Source organism: Oryza sativa, chromosome 1 (assembly GCF_034140825.1).
Source record: "Oryza sativa Japonica Group chromosome 1, ASM3414082v1".
NCBI lineage: Eukaryota > Viridiplantae > Streptophyta > Magnoliopsida > Poales > Poaceae > Oryza > Oryza sativa.
In genome coordinates this window covers 38,423,453-38,437,500 of record NC_089035.1, presented here as the reverse complement: position 1 = coordinate 38,437,500, position 14,048 = coordinate 38,423,453, and the positions used below count along the sequence as shown (strand labels likewise).

The following is a 14,048-nucleotide window of genomic DNA, read 5'->3' as shown; positions in this document are numbered from 1 at the left end:
ATACCGGTGTTGACTTAGATTATATAGGATATCTACCACTCTATGACACATCCAACGGCTTGATTGTCTAGATATTGTCATTCTTTTCATACTTATAACTGCATCAGTTAAGTTTGATCTTATGAGTCGTGATTAGAATCTCAATCTCTAGCACGCTTCTTGGTTGCTGATCAAGGTAGTATCGGAGTTTCAGCCGATCTTACCTGATTTAACTACTTTTTATCCTATATGCTTGATTGACATGTTAAATCTGCCCTTTATGTTAAGATCTTGCTGCATTTAAGTATATTAGACTTTTGTTTAGTATATTCTACTTGCTTTAATATCTTAATATAGAGTGGTATCGGAGTATTAGCCGATACATGCTAGATCTATCTGATCGGCTATGCTATGAACGTATATAGTCTCATTATTAATATATATTTCGATCTAAGTGATTTATACTGTCTCGGCATGGTGACCGATCTATCCCAATCACTTGATTTAAGTATATATCGATATAAAGATTATATATTGGTAATATCTGCAGCCGATCGAGTAGATTCAGTCCTTCCTTATTTATTAATGACTGTCGATCGATGCATATATGACATCGGCTCAAAGATAAATGATATGTCATCGGCACCTAGCCGATCGGCTATCATTTATAGATTTAACTGCGGTTTCTTTGCTTCTTTTCTTGTTGATTACAGATCAAATCAACTGGCACGCTCATATATTCGAAGGCGAGCTTTAGACCTGCACTGGAGTTAAGCAGATCTCCCAGGCCTCGTGTTTTCTGTCAACACAACTATAGTGGGCTAAATGGAGGTATAGCGGCTAAATTATACATGAGAACAAATAGCTAGAACTCTTCTCAAACAATTATAGTGGGAGATAGCGCAGCTATAGCAGGAGATTTAAAACCCTGGTTTTTACGGGTTGATTAGAGTAATACTTATTTCCTCCGTCCCAAAATATAACAATCTAAGATCAGATGGGACTCAACCTAAGATTAGATCGGACAATCTGTCCAAATTTATAGTACTAAGTTTTATCTCATCCTAAATTGCTATAATTTTAGGACGGATGAAGTAGGTCACGGTACTTTTGGTACAGCGACTTTGTATATAGATTCATAGTATAAGAAAATCTTTTTTTTTAAAAAAAATGTTGAAATACATTTTCAAATGTGGTTGCTTTAATGCAACATTTACACAAGCGTTTGGTCGCATGCGGTTGGCTAAACAATTGTGATAACTAGGTGAAACCCCGCGCATTGCTGCGGAAATTTAGTATGATAACAATAAAAAAAATAATGTGCAAGATAACTAAATAACATCAGATTAAGTAAATTAATGTGGTTTATGATAATTTAAATTTATATAGTATGTAGAATGGTGATTTAAACGTAAAAAGTAAGGTGGTATGACTTTATGGAGGAAGAAAAGTAGGGAGATAGTTTGGACCGTAGATTAATCATCTAAAGGCTAAAAACAATTGATGTGATATGACTTAATTAGAGGAAAAAAAAGAGAAAGATAATTTGGACCATAGATTAATCATTTAAGCACTAAGTGAATGAACTATATACTTAAACTATATAAGTATATAGGATATCATAAAACATAATAAAGATATACATTTAAATATTATGTGAATTTTATTGGATGATAATTTAACATGTTTGTTTTTGAAAAGCTCTTAAATTCTAAAAACTATAAAAATATAGCATGTTTGCATGATGTTTAAATGTGATGATTGTTTTTTTTTTTTGCGGAGATGAATGAAAGATGATTGTTAGTGGATGATGATGTGGCATCTTGTTAATTAGTGGATGATGATGTGGCATCTTGTTAGTGGATGATGATGTGGTATCTTTGCACGTTAAGTTTAAAGAGTTAGTAGGGGATAACTTTATAGTAAGATAGGATGCTGACTTAGCTGCTTATAAAAATGGTTTTCTTAGTTGTGACAGAGAACTACGAAAACATATCTAAATGCCAATCATAAAGGAGACATATCTAAATGGCAATCGTTGTCTTTGAAAAAAAATTGGTAATCAGTGTAGAGTGTCAAACGATAAGAAGATATATCTAAATGGCAACCACTTTATCTTTTTTATGAAAGCTGTATACAAATTTAGTTTTGCAAATATCACCAAAATATCATGCATGATACTCCTACATCCAGTTTTTCCCCTTTTGGCGAATTCAACTTTTTTTAGTCACATCACTATCCCAAGTTTCTAGCCTATAGTACTTTTCTAGTATTTCTTCCTGTTGCTAATAAATTAAAAACATCGTGTTGGTGGCAAGGTTCACCAAACTGTTTAGAGGTGGAGTTACCATTACCTCAAGGTTTAACGGTTACCACGAGATATACCATTGATATACCATTAAAAAACTGAGAATGTTACCGCACGGTTTATAAACCCTGGTTGGTGGTGAATGCTTCCAATAGAAATTTAAAGTAAGAGATTAATTTACAGTTATTCTTGTCTCTTCGAGCATGTGCTAATTTGGTGAATTTTTTTATATATTTGAGAAAATATTATATGTCACTGAACCAACTTTCACAATATTTATATGATGTTAAAAAATTGAAGGGCTCAAACTCATTTTGGCCCTAATTCCAAAATGTCCCATATTGCAATGCAACACAATTGAAACTATAGCCATGTTTAGATCCCATCTCAAAATGTTTCGCCCTGTCACATCGAACGTTTGAACACCTGCATGAAGTATTAAATATAGGCTAAAAAATAACTAATTGCAGATTGCAACTAATTTACAAGACGAATCTTTTAAGCCTAATTACTCTATGATTTGACAATGTGGTGCTACAGACTATAGTAACATTTGCTAATGACGGATTAATTAGGCTGAATAAATTCGTCTCGCGGTTTATTGACGGATTCTGTAATTAGTTTTTTCATTAGGGCCCGAACAACCTATGCAACATCTTATATAATAACTGATGTGACATGCCAAAATTTTACATCCTTACATCCAAACACCCCCTATGATTTTCTCTTTTTACTCAGAGTTATATTAAAAACAACTAGTACGATAACAATAAAAATATTGTCGGACTTTGGACTTGGCAAGGCTAGTGTCAGACACTCAGACTTGGATCTTCGATTTACAGCCATCGGATACCATGTGTCCATCTTGAGAACCGGGACAATCTTTTTTAATTCTGCTGCATCTGAAGATCATCAGTTCTGAAGCCGTGAGGCTGGACAAGGCACAGGATCGACTTCCAATTCAAACTACTTATATTTTACATCATAAATATTATTGTTTTATTAATAAATTTAGTTAAATTTATGATTATTTGATTTCGAATATGAAACTTTTTTTCTATGCTTGGGAGTCACTATATCCGTTGATCCTCCGTGATCTAACGATCTGCAACAAAAGGTAGCTAAGAGAAGGTACTAAAAATCGTGGGCCAAGTATTAACTTTTAAATTAGGTGGAGGGTCAGTTTCAAAACAAACTAGAGAGAAAAGCCCAGTAACTTTGCTTGACAATAGTCAATAGGAATCCGTCAAATTTGTGCTTTAATATCTTGGTGAGACTTTGTAAGTAGAAACCCGTTAACGTAACTAACCAAAGAAGAGAATCAAATAATAATATACTAGAATTAATTAAGTAATCAACTTTGCATTGATCCGTTCTGTAAAAAAAAAAATCAACTACCATCTACCTTCTGTAAAAAAAAAGAAGGTATATATAAGATGGAAGAAAAGATTGTTTTCAGATTTTGTACTGTTTTTTTGGTAAAGATTTAGTACCGTTATATGGCACTATAAATGAAAATTAGTGATGAAAAGCGATTGATCGCCATGGAGGGAATATATAAGGCCAGTGATGAGCGTCAACTAACAATGAAATGGGAAAAGTTAGAGTAGTTTGTTGGTTAAGAATAATTAGAATATTAATAATTTGCTGCGCTTATGTTATTTTCTGTACCGAAAATACCCTTTCAAATTAACGGTAGATAATTCAGTAAGAGAAAGGTACCTACTCTCACTTTCAAGCACTGTAAAAGCTCTCCACTTGGGTACGAATGTATACCACCTGCGTGACTCAGCCTAGATCTCGCGTGAGGACCTTTTTATTTTTTTAAAAAAATATTATTATTAAGATCTAAACCTTTTAGCTATCCTCATGACAGACGTGATAAACAACGCTGCTGCGAAGCCAACCAGACTGGTATGGTCAAACAACACTACTACGCTAACAAAACGGGTGTATAAAAAAAATAGTAATCGCAAGTATTGGTAGCTAACAAATTCACTAGCACGGACAGTGCTAGCTCCCGAGAACATCCAGGGAACCTCGGGCTTAATTACAGTTACAGCTACAGGGGCAAGGAAAGCAAGGAGAACTAACTAACCAGCAGGTGGAGCACGCCGGCGGCCACGATGGCCCGGTACCGCCCGAGGCGCGAGTCGGCGGCAAGCGCGCCGACGAGCGTCAGCACCAGCACCGTCCCGGCCCACGCGTTCGCGCCGGCGGCGGCCGCCGCCGTCGACATGCCCATCGGCCCGGCCAGGTACATCACCAGGTTGCTCTGCACGCCGTTGAACCCGACGCGCTCCAGGAACCCGACGGCTGCACGCACACGCAGCAGCAGCAGCAAAGCCATGGCGAGCGTGGTCTTGTCAGTTGTAAGAACGATTCGCGAGCGAGCACGGCGAGAGGTCGGCGAGATTTACCGATGAGGAAGCGCGCGGCGCGCCACCCGCCGCGGCGGCCGTCGGCGTCGGCGTCGGGCTTGGAGCCGGCGTCGCATGGCTCGTCGGAATGTGCAAGGAGACCGGACTCCATGGCTAGCACGGTGACACTGTGGCACTCCCTCTCTAATGCTTTGATGTGGACAAATGCTTGGATACCTATATATATCTATATATTTTTTTGACAAAAAGCGATGCTCACTTGTCCTAGCTGACGTGTGGAATTAGCAAGATATTTTCGTGCACCTATTGCTTTGCAGCGAGTCGTGTGTGCAATTGTGTCCTCGCCATTAATGGCTAGATGTCGGGATCAGAAAATCAAGATAATATAGAGTACAGAGTGATTATAGAAAGAGATAAGTTCATCGGGGTTACCAGCTTCGTACTAAAAAGTAAAAACTGGGCCACCACAAATCACAATCTACGATGTTGATGCATTTCCTTACTTGTACGGTTCTCTAAATTAAACTTTGATGAGGTTTTTAAAAAAATGAACTTTGATGGCCAATTTTCCATTGAATGGGACACGCTTGAAATGCACCATTATGGTTTTGTTTGATGAAAAATTCACCAGTATGGTTGCAGGCTTGCAGCTTAATTATAAGCTGAAAACAGAATGAACAAAGGGAAAATTTACTGTAGTGTTAAAACTTTTGTACTTCTACTCTTACCATTCCAAAAGACAAAGCGAAAAATAGAATACGAGAAAAAAAAAACCCAGATTAATTTAAAATTCAGAATTAACTGCCACGCCTGAAATAAGTCGGTCCCATGATTAAATTGGAAGTTCTTCTGAATATGATCCGACAATACCACTTTCTATAAAAACTGTATATTATTATTCCAGATATTGTTAAACATAAACTAAAGTTGCATTTCATGATTAGATTATAACTGCTTGTATTTTTTTCATTGCTATTCTTATAACATCAACTTTAGCATTTGAACTCATCAAGTATCTAAAGATTAACATATAGCAATTATTAGTAATCCTAAAAACTAATACAAGTATGTCACATCAACCCGCTAAACACTAAAGGTTAATATGCAAGCATAGTAACATATCTATAATTTATTACTCTCTCTGTTTCATATTTTAAGATTTTCTAGTATTTTCCACGCTCTCATGTCTAGATTCATTAACATCTATATGAATATGGGCAATGCTAAAAAGTCTTATAATATGAAATTACATTATGCAACTCAGCATATATATATAAACAAGCTAAATTATCATTCCTCACATCATTTCCAGACAATATTTCAACCTAAATTCATCCATCATTTCTATAACATTTGACATTTATTAGCGCGCGCGGGATGTGCCATTGAGACGAAAAGATCCATCTACAATTAAATATCAACTGATAAGACTTTGTTCTTAGTGTAGACATAACCCTTTGCAAAATACAAGAACACCAGCACATCTAAAGCACTAATTCCGGCCAAAAGCCAGTAGAAGTAGTCAAGGTGAGCACGGTTGAGATTGTCGGAGAACCAGCTCTCTCCCCTACTCCTCGTCGCCGACACGAGCATGCCACTCGCGTAGCTCCCCACGCCGACGACGCTCATGCACGCTGCCACGCCGACGCTGCGGAGCTCGTCGGGCACCTGGTCGTAGAAGAACTCCTCGAGGCCGACCATGGTGAACGTGGTGGCGACGCCGAGCAGGACGAACTGCGGCGCCAGCCACCACACGCTCATTGGCACCGCGACGCCCGGCTCGTCCAGGAGGCCGGCGTCCCTGGCGGCGCGGAGCCGCGCGGCCTCGACCAGCGCCGCGACGGCCATGGCGAGGCACGCCGTGACCATGCCCGTGCCGACGCGCCGCAGCGTCGTGATCCCGGAGGGGTGCTTGGTGACGCGCCTCGCGAGCGGCACCAGGGCGCGGTCGTAGGCCGGGATGGTGACCATGACGGCGAAGCTGACCAAGCTCTTCAGCGCCGCCGGCGGGACGAGTAGGACGCCGCCGCCGCCGCCCGTGCCGATGACGATGCGCCGGTCCATGGTGCTGCCCTGCTTTGTGAAAAGGGTGGCCACCTGAGATTACACCACCGCGTACATCACGGTGGTCATCCATATGGGAAGCAGCCTAGCGACAATCCCCTTGTCATCGCCATGGCCTCTCGGCGGCGTGGGCAAGCTGCGCCGGTAGAACATGTCAATGGCGATGGCATTTGCAGCCTCTCCAAAATCATTCGCGAGCGAGCTCACCTTGCCGTGTCGTCCATGGCGTCGCCACGACGCGTCTCGGCGAACGTTCGCGGTTGCTCCGGGCGGTAGGTTCCCGTGCCGAGCAAGAAGACGAACAACGACACGAGCATCATGGCCCAGCACGCGCCGAACCCGATGCCCCAGCTGACGTTGTCCTGCACGTAGCTGATCCCGGCGGTTGAGAGAACGTAGCCACACGACACGGCGAAGTTGATCCAGTTGAAGAAGGAGCTCCGCGACGCGAGCCCGCCTGGGTTGCTCTCCGAGAACTGGTCGGCGCCCATGGCTTGCACGCACGGCCTGTGGAAGCCCTGCCCGAGCGCAAGCAGGTACAGCGCGACGTAGCAGAACGCCACGCGGCCCGCCGGTGCTGCCGCCGGCGACGAGCACACGGCGGCTGTATCCTGGCACACCATTGTCGCTTGTGGTGGTGCTACCATGGATGAGACCGTCAGCATGCCAAGGCTCTGTCCAACCCCAAATAATTTGTTCACCATGGTGACTGAAATGAAATGTTAGAGCTCAAAATTCAGAAGAGGTTAGAGGAGATTCACCAACCAGGAGATAGAGAACGCCGGAGGCCACGACGGCGCGGGGCCGGCCGATCCACGAGTCGGCGGCGAGCGCGCCGAGTAGTGGCAGCATAAACGCGGTCCCTCCCCACGCGTTCACGCCGGCGGCCGCCGCCGCCGTGGACATGCCCAGCTGGCCGGTGAGGTACATGATCAGGTTGCCCTGCACGCCGTTGAACCCGACGCGCTCGGCGAACACAGCCGCTGCATTGATCATCACGAAGAAAACCGCAATATTTGCAGAAACCAGAAAGTGAGAAAGAGAACCAAAAGCCTCAGTGTTTGATCAGCTAGATAGTGTTACCGTCTTACCGAGGAGGAAGAACGCGGCCGGCCACCCGCCGCGGCCACCGGATTTGGAGCCGGTGGACGGCTCAGCCTCAGGCAGGAGGGCGCATTGTTCGCTGGATTCCATATCACTCGTTCTGAGTTCTTACTCGTTCACGCGAGAACTGCAAAGTGTTTGGTTTGGCCTCGTGCCCTCATGGCGAATATAAAAAGGAGGCTTTGAAATTTGGTTTGGTGACACCAATAGTTTGCTAGTTCATTCGTCATTGTTTGTAATTTTAAGAGTGAAGTACACGTACGGACACTCTCTTATGCAAGTGTGACATCTAAGTTCATGAACTTTTAAAATATATTTTTGGGTCTCTAAATTTATCTTGGGTGTTATACAGATCAAAACGTCGTGCAACCATACTGGCACATACATATCAGGGAGACCCACATATCAGTCATAGGAAAAACAGATTTTAAAAACATCTTTTCGTTTTGGATCCGTAGTACACCCGAGAAAAGTTTAGGAACCCAAAATACATTTCGAGAGTTTAGAGGTCTATATAACAAACCTGCATAATTTTAGAATATTGTTCAACAACAAGAAGAAAATACATACTCGACCGATCTGATGTAATTTCATATCAGCGGGCTACATCATATTCTTTTTCACATGACAACATCATACCTTAGATCTTAATCCGGCTCACCATGGTTAGCTCACCCTTTTACTCTGTTGATATTGATATGCGGGAAAATGATTTTAAGGGGTTTGCTGATAAAAGAGTCGGTGGGCGATTGGCATAGGCGAGCCATGAGCATCGAGGTGTCAGTGTTGGTGCCAGAGCCGTAGGCTGGTGTCAGTGGCGGGGAGCCACCTAAGATGGAAGAAATAGCGTGGCGGGGCATCTTGCCGCCGACGGCTTGAGTTAGAGCAATCTATCTATTATTTTATTAAACGAATAGAAAAAGGAGTCTAGAAATTCTCACATTAATCAGAGAAAAAGAAAAAGCAGAGTCCATATAGAAATACAATTTAAAAATAGCTTAAATTCAAAATTAAAAAATAAGTAATATTAGAAGAGGAGACCAGAGTCCATATAGAAATACAATTTAGAAGTAACTGAAATCCGGAATTAAAAAATAAGTAATATTAAAAGAGGAGACTAGAGTCTCTCCTCTAGAGTCCATATAGAAATACAATTAGGAAATAAATGAAATTCGGAATTAAAAATAAGAAATATTAGAAGTAGAGTATAGAGTACATATAGAAATACAATTAGGAAATAACTGAAATTCGGAATTAAAAATAAGGAATATTAGAAGTAGAGTATAGAGTCCATATAGAAATACAATTAGGAAATATCTGAAATTCGGAATTAAAAATAAGGAATATTAGAAGTAGAGTATAGAGTCCATATAGAAATACAATTAGGAAATATCTGAAATTCGGAATTAAAAATAAGGAATATTAGAAGTAGAGTATAGAGTCCATATAGAAATACAATTAGGAAATAATAGAAATTCGGAATTAAAAATAAGGAATATTAGAAGTAGTGTATAGAGTCCATATAGAAATACAATTAGGAAATAATAGAAATTCAGAATTAAAAATAAGGAATATTAGAAGTAGAGTATAGAGTTCATATAGGAATTTAAAACTAACTAAAATTTGGAATAAACATAATAAAATTAAAAGTAGAGTTTAGAGTCCGTATAAAAATACAATTTATAAATAACTAAAATTCAAAATTAAGAAAAACATGGGAAGAAGAGGAGTTTAAGGTCAATATAGGAATACAATTTAGAAGTAATTATAATTCGAAATTAAAATTGAAGAATATTGAAAGATGAGTTTATAATTAGAAATAATAAAAATTCAGAAATAAAAATAAATAATATTGAAAGAAGAGCATAGAGTCTATATAGAAATACAATTTACAGAAAATTTGGAATTAAAAAAGAAATATTAAAAGACAAGTCTAAAGTCTATATAGGAATATATATAATTTACAAATAACTAAAATTTGATATTAAAAATAATTAATAACTAACACGTATAAAAAATATAATATGATAATTCAGAAATAAAAATAAATAATATTAGAAGAAGAGCATAGAGTCTATATAGAAATACAATTTACGGAAAATTTGAAATTAAAAAAAGAAATATTAAAAGACGAGTCTAGAGTCCATATAGGAATATATATATATATATATATATATATATATATATATATAATTTACAAATAACTAAAATTTGATATTAAAAATAATTAATAACTAACACATATATAAAATATATGAATATTACACATTAGTAGTTTTGTAAAGTTATTGCAAAATTTAAAATTATGTTATCATTTTAATATATTTGAATAATATAATGAGAAAACATATATGCTATTATATGTGAGAAAATATAATGATGCTAGCCGCGCAATCTGCGCGGGCCACCATGCTAGTTTTAATAGTATAGCCCACTACTGGCTCCGATTCATCTATAGTTCATCTAATAGCCAATTCATACAATAGTTACTTACTATACTATTAATATATGGTCCCATTTGTCATACACATATTGCGTTTTAGAGTCCGTACTGCAGCTGGCTACATATTTGTAGCCCGCTGCTCTTCTCTCTCATCTTTTATCTCATTAAAATATGTTTGCAGCTGGCTAATAGTCTGCTATTGTACCTGCTCCAAGAGAATAGAGGGGAAGGAGGCTGGCTCGAGAACGGCGCTGTTCACACTTTCCAGCCAATCAATAAGGTTGGGGGGAGGAAGAGAAAATGATAAGGTTATTGTGCGAACGGACCTTAAAGCACATCCAACATTTCATAATTTGTATTATGTGGAATGGGATTTTCTGTTAAAAATTGTATAGACAGTCAGGTGTAAACAGATAATTCGCATACTAACTTACATGTTAAAATAAATAGGTCCGCAACCTATTTTGACTTATAAGTAAATTCACAGGTTAACCACCTACACACTTAGGCAGCCCATAGTCTAAAAACTAAAAACAAGGCTTGTTCGAAGCTAAGATTTGGTTGATATTTGGTATAGTCACTTCGATAGTTTATTAAGACTATTTCTATCGTCATTGTTTGTATTTTTAAATGCATATTGTAATACTTCCTCCGGTTCTATAATAATTGACGTTTTAGATAAGGTTGTGGTCAAACTTTTATAACTTTGACTATTAATAACTTTAAAAATATTTAGTTTAAAGAAACTAATAACAACGTATATAGAAGCACTATAATAAAAATAAACATGCATTTATTCATTGTATATATTATAATAGAAAAATAAGGTCAAAGATATATTTTGTAGTCCGTGTCATTGTTCAAAACGTCAATTAAAATGAAACTGGAGGGAATATTGTTCAACAACATGAAGAGAATGTGTTCGCAGGCCCATCCGATGAATTTTGTTCACCTCGGTCCACCATGCTCATCAGCTCGCCATCTTTGCTCTGATTACTGATCACTTGATCATCAGAGTATATGATAACGCACTACAACAATTCGAGATTTTTTTGTGTACACTCGCGAGCAATGAAGCAACAGAGCACAAATCGGAGGTTTACACGCAGATGCCATCATCATCAACTCCCCTGTAATCACAATTGCCATCAGCATCGTTGCCCTTCTTCTTGTAGGTGTACACCCGCGAGAAGAGGAAGAAGGCGACGAGCTCGACGGCACAGAGGCCGGCGAGGAGCCAGTAGAAGTAGTCGAGGTGGGCGCGGTTGAGGTTGTTGGCGAACCAGCTGCCGCCGGCGCGCCTCGCCGTCGCGCCGTCGATCACCGAGATGAGGAGGCTGCTGAGGAGGTGGCCGACGCCGAAGATGCTGAGGAACAGCGCGAGGCCGAGGCTGCGCACGGCGTCGGGGACCTGGTCGTAGAAGAACTCCTGCAGGCCGATCATGGCGAACACGTCGGCGACGCCGACGAGAACGTACTGCGGCACCATCCACCACAGGCTCATCGGGAGCCGCGCCTTGGGGGCGTCCGCCATGCCGGCGCCGGCGGCGACGCGGAGGCGCCGCGTCTCCACGAGCGCGGACAGGACGACGGCGACGAGGGAGAGGGCGAGGCCGGCGCCCACCCTCTGCAGCATGGTGATCCCCGACGGCCTCCCCGTGTAGCGGCGGGCGAGCGGCACGAAGAGGCGGTCGTACACCGGGATGAAGACGACGATGCTGACGCTGATGAACGTCTGCAGCGCCGCCGGCGGCACGTTGAAGCTCCGGCCGATCCGCCGGTCCAGCGTCGCCGCCTGCTTGGTGAAGAACGTCGACGTCTGGGAGAAGATTATCGCGTAGATTATGCACGACGCCCATATCGGCAGCAGCCGGAGCACGCTCTTCACCTCCTCCACGAGGTCACCGGCGTCGCCGTCGCCGTCTCCTTTGCCGCCGCTCGCCGGACTGCATCCACCGTCTCACATCAGGACATGCACAAACAGTCAAAACACACAAAGAAAAACACTACTAAAATCGATCGAACTATTCTTCTTTACGCACTTGGTGCGACGGTTTGATCTCCAGCTCTTGATCAATGTCAAGAACGCCTTGGCGACGCGGGCGACGGGGCTGGCCGTCCTGGCTGTGTAGAACCTGTACGAGCGGGTGCCGAGGAGGAACGCGGCGAGGGAGACGACGATGACGATGCAGGGGATGCCGAAGCCGAGGCCCCAGCCGACGTTGTCCTGCACGTAGCTGGACACCATGGTGGTGACGGCGGTGCCGGCGCACATGCCGAAGTACCACCAGTTGAAGAAGGAGCTCCGGGCGGCGCACTCCCCGCCGTCCTTCTCGTCGAACTGGTCCGCCGCGAACGCCTGCGCGCACGGCTTGTGCGCGCCCTCGCCCAGCGCCACCATGTACAGCGCCACGTAGAAGACGGCGACGTGGCCGGCGCGCGACACCGGGAACGCCGACGACATCGACAGCGTGCCCATGCTCTGCATCCATGGAAACAATTAATTCTCAGTGTACGCGCCATGGTTGGGAAGAAGAACCGAAGGAGATTGCACCGACCAGGACGAAGATGACGGAGGCGAGGACGATGGCGCGGTAGCGGCCGAGCCAGGCGTCGGCGACGCAGGCGAGCGGCAGCGGCAGCATCTGGGAGACGCCCTTCCACGCGTCGATGGACGCGGCGGCGCGCGCCATCGGCTGCCCCAGCGGCCCGGTCAGGTACGTGATCAGGTTCGCCGCCACGCCCTTGTACGCGAACCTCTCCGCGATCTCCATGGCTGCACGCACCAACACAAACACAAGATCATCATCGACACATTCATCCAATCGCTCAAATCACTAAAAAACAAGGAAGATTTAAGCATACCCATGACGAACACCGACGACTTCCAGCCGCCGGTGGCGGCGCGGGAGGCCGGCCGGCCACGGTAATCGACGGCTCCGGCGACGGTGTCCGCCATGCCGGAGTCCAAGAGGTGAGACACCAGCTTGCTCCGGTGATCGGCCATGGTACAGCTTGTTAGGGCTTTATACGAAACCGAAATCGACACGCGGCTGCTTAGGCAGATGTAATCCCCCTTTCTTAACTCTGAAATTACTGCTAATCACCTTCCCTAAAACCCCCTCTACTCTTCCCAAATTTACCCGATCTTGCAATCCTAGTTGAAAATTATCGTACAAAACCCCCTCGAATTAGGACGCTCTTGCTAATCAACCCCTGTCTTACGCTAATGCAGCGGGGCACGTGTCACGCACGCGTGGCCCGTGTCGCGGCGTGTACGGACGAGAGTCGCCACGTGCGGAGCACGGTTCCCTATCGTGCATTTAGGACAGGCTTCTGGTGATGCGGGCCGGTGGATCATGGATGGACGGCTGAGATTTCACGGCTTCGAAGAGGATAGGTTCTTCCCGCGAATCAATACCGACGGCGACTAGGCGATTACTAGTATAGAGATGAGATGAGCCGTTATTGCTGCTTTGATCTTTGAACTTTTGGAAAAGCAACGGACAGGAAACTGTTGCCAACCAGACCACGAAACAAGCTGTCCTGGATACGTTTTTCAGCAGCACCGCATCGTAAATTTTGCGGTGTTGAAAGAAAATGTTTATTTACCTATTTTCTAACCATACGATTTCAATACAACTAAAATTATTTTATGTATGCCATTATATAAGCATGAGATGTATTTTTATACCGTGTTTGCAACTTTGCATATGGATCAAAATGCTCCCGCTAACTCTTTCTCCCCACCTCATTGACATGTGGGCCC

The 14,048-nt window shown here is 42.8% G+C and overlaps 1 protein-coding gene and 1 pseudogene across 2 annotated transcripts in view; both read right to left on the bottom strand.

Moving 5' to 3' along the window:
• LOC4324946 (uncharacterized) overlaps nt 1-7,953 on the bottom strand; it is an 11,394-nt pseudogene extending 3,441 nt beyond the window's left edge. Inside the window, exons 1-6 of the transcript XR_010739781.1 lie at nt 7,824-7,953; nt 7,498-7,715; nt 6,971-7,406; nt 6,081-6,911; nt 4,708-4,884; nt 4,386-4,603 (exon numbers count right to left, since the gene is read on the bottom strand). The product of XR_010739781.1 is annotated as an uncharacterized protein (transcript). The remainder of the gene's footprint in view (nt 1-4,385; nt 4,604-4,707; nt 4,885-6,080; nt 6,912-6,970; nt 7,407-7,497; nt 7,716-7,823) is intronic.
• Nucleotides 7,954-11,135: 3,182 nt separating this feature from the next.
• Nucleotides 11,136-13,488, bottom strand: LOC112935994 (protein NRT1/ PTR FAMILY 5.10). The gene is made up of 4 exons (XM_026022364.2): nt 13,145-13,488; nt 12,838-13,055; nt 12,322-12,761; nt 11,136-12,225 (listed from the first exon to the last, which is right to left on the bottom strand). The coding sequence occupies exons 1-4, from the start codon at nt 13,284-13,286 to the stop codon at nt 11,379-11,381; spliced, it is 1,647 nt and encodes a 548-aa protein (XP_025878149.1). The 5' UTR covers nt 13,287-13,488; the 3' UTR covers nt 11,136-11,378.
• Between the last annotated feature and the right edge of the window lie 560 nt (nt 13,489-14,048).

What these genes read in the sequence shown, in the direction of transcription:
- LOC112935994 (XM_026022364.2), bottom strand. Translation starts at nt 13,286, where the DNA reads ATGGCCGATCACCGGAGCAAGCTGGTGTCTCACCTCTTGGACTCCGGC. An exon ending in CCTCCGTCATCTTCGTCCTG is followed by an intron (nt 12,762 to 12,837) that starts GTCGGTGCAATC and finishes CCATGGATGCAG; the next exon opens with AGCATGGGCACGCTGTCGAT. An exon ending in AGATCAAACCGTCGCACCAA is followed by an intron (nt 12,226 to 12,321) that starts GTGCGTAAAGAA and finishes CGGTGGATGCAG; the next exon opens with TCCGGCGAGCGGCGGCAAAG.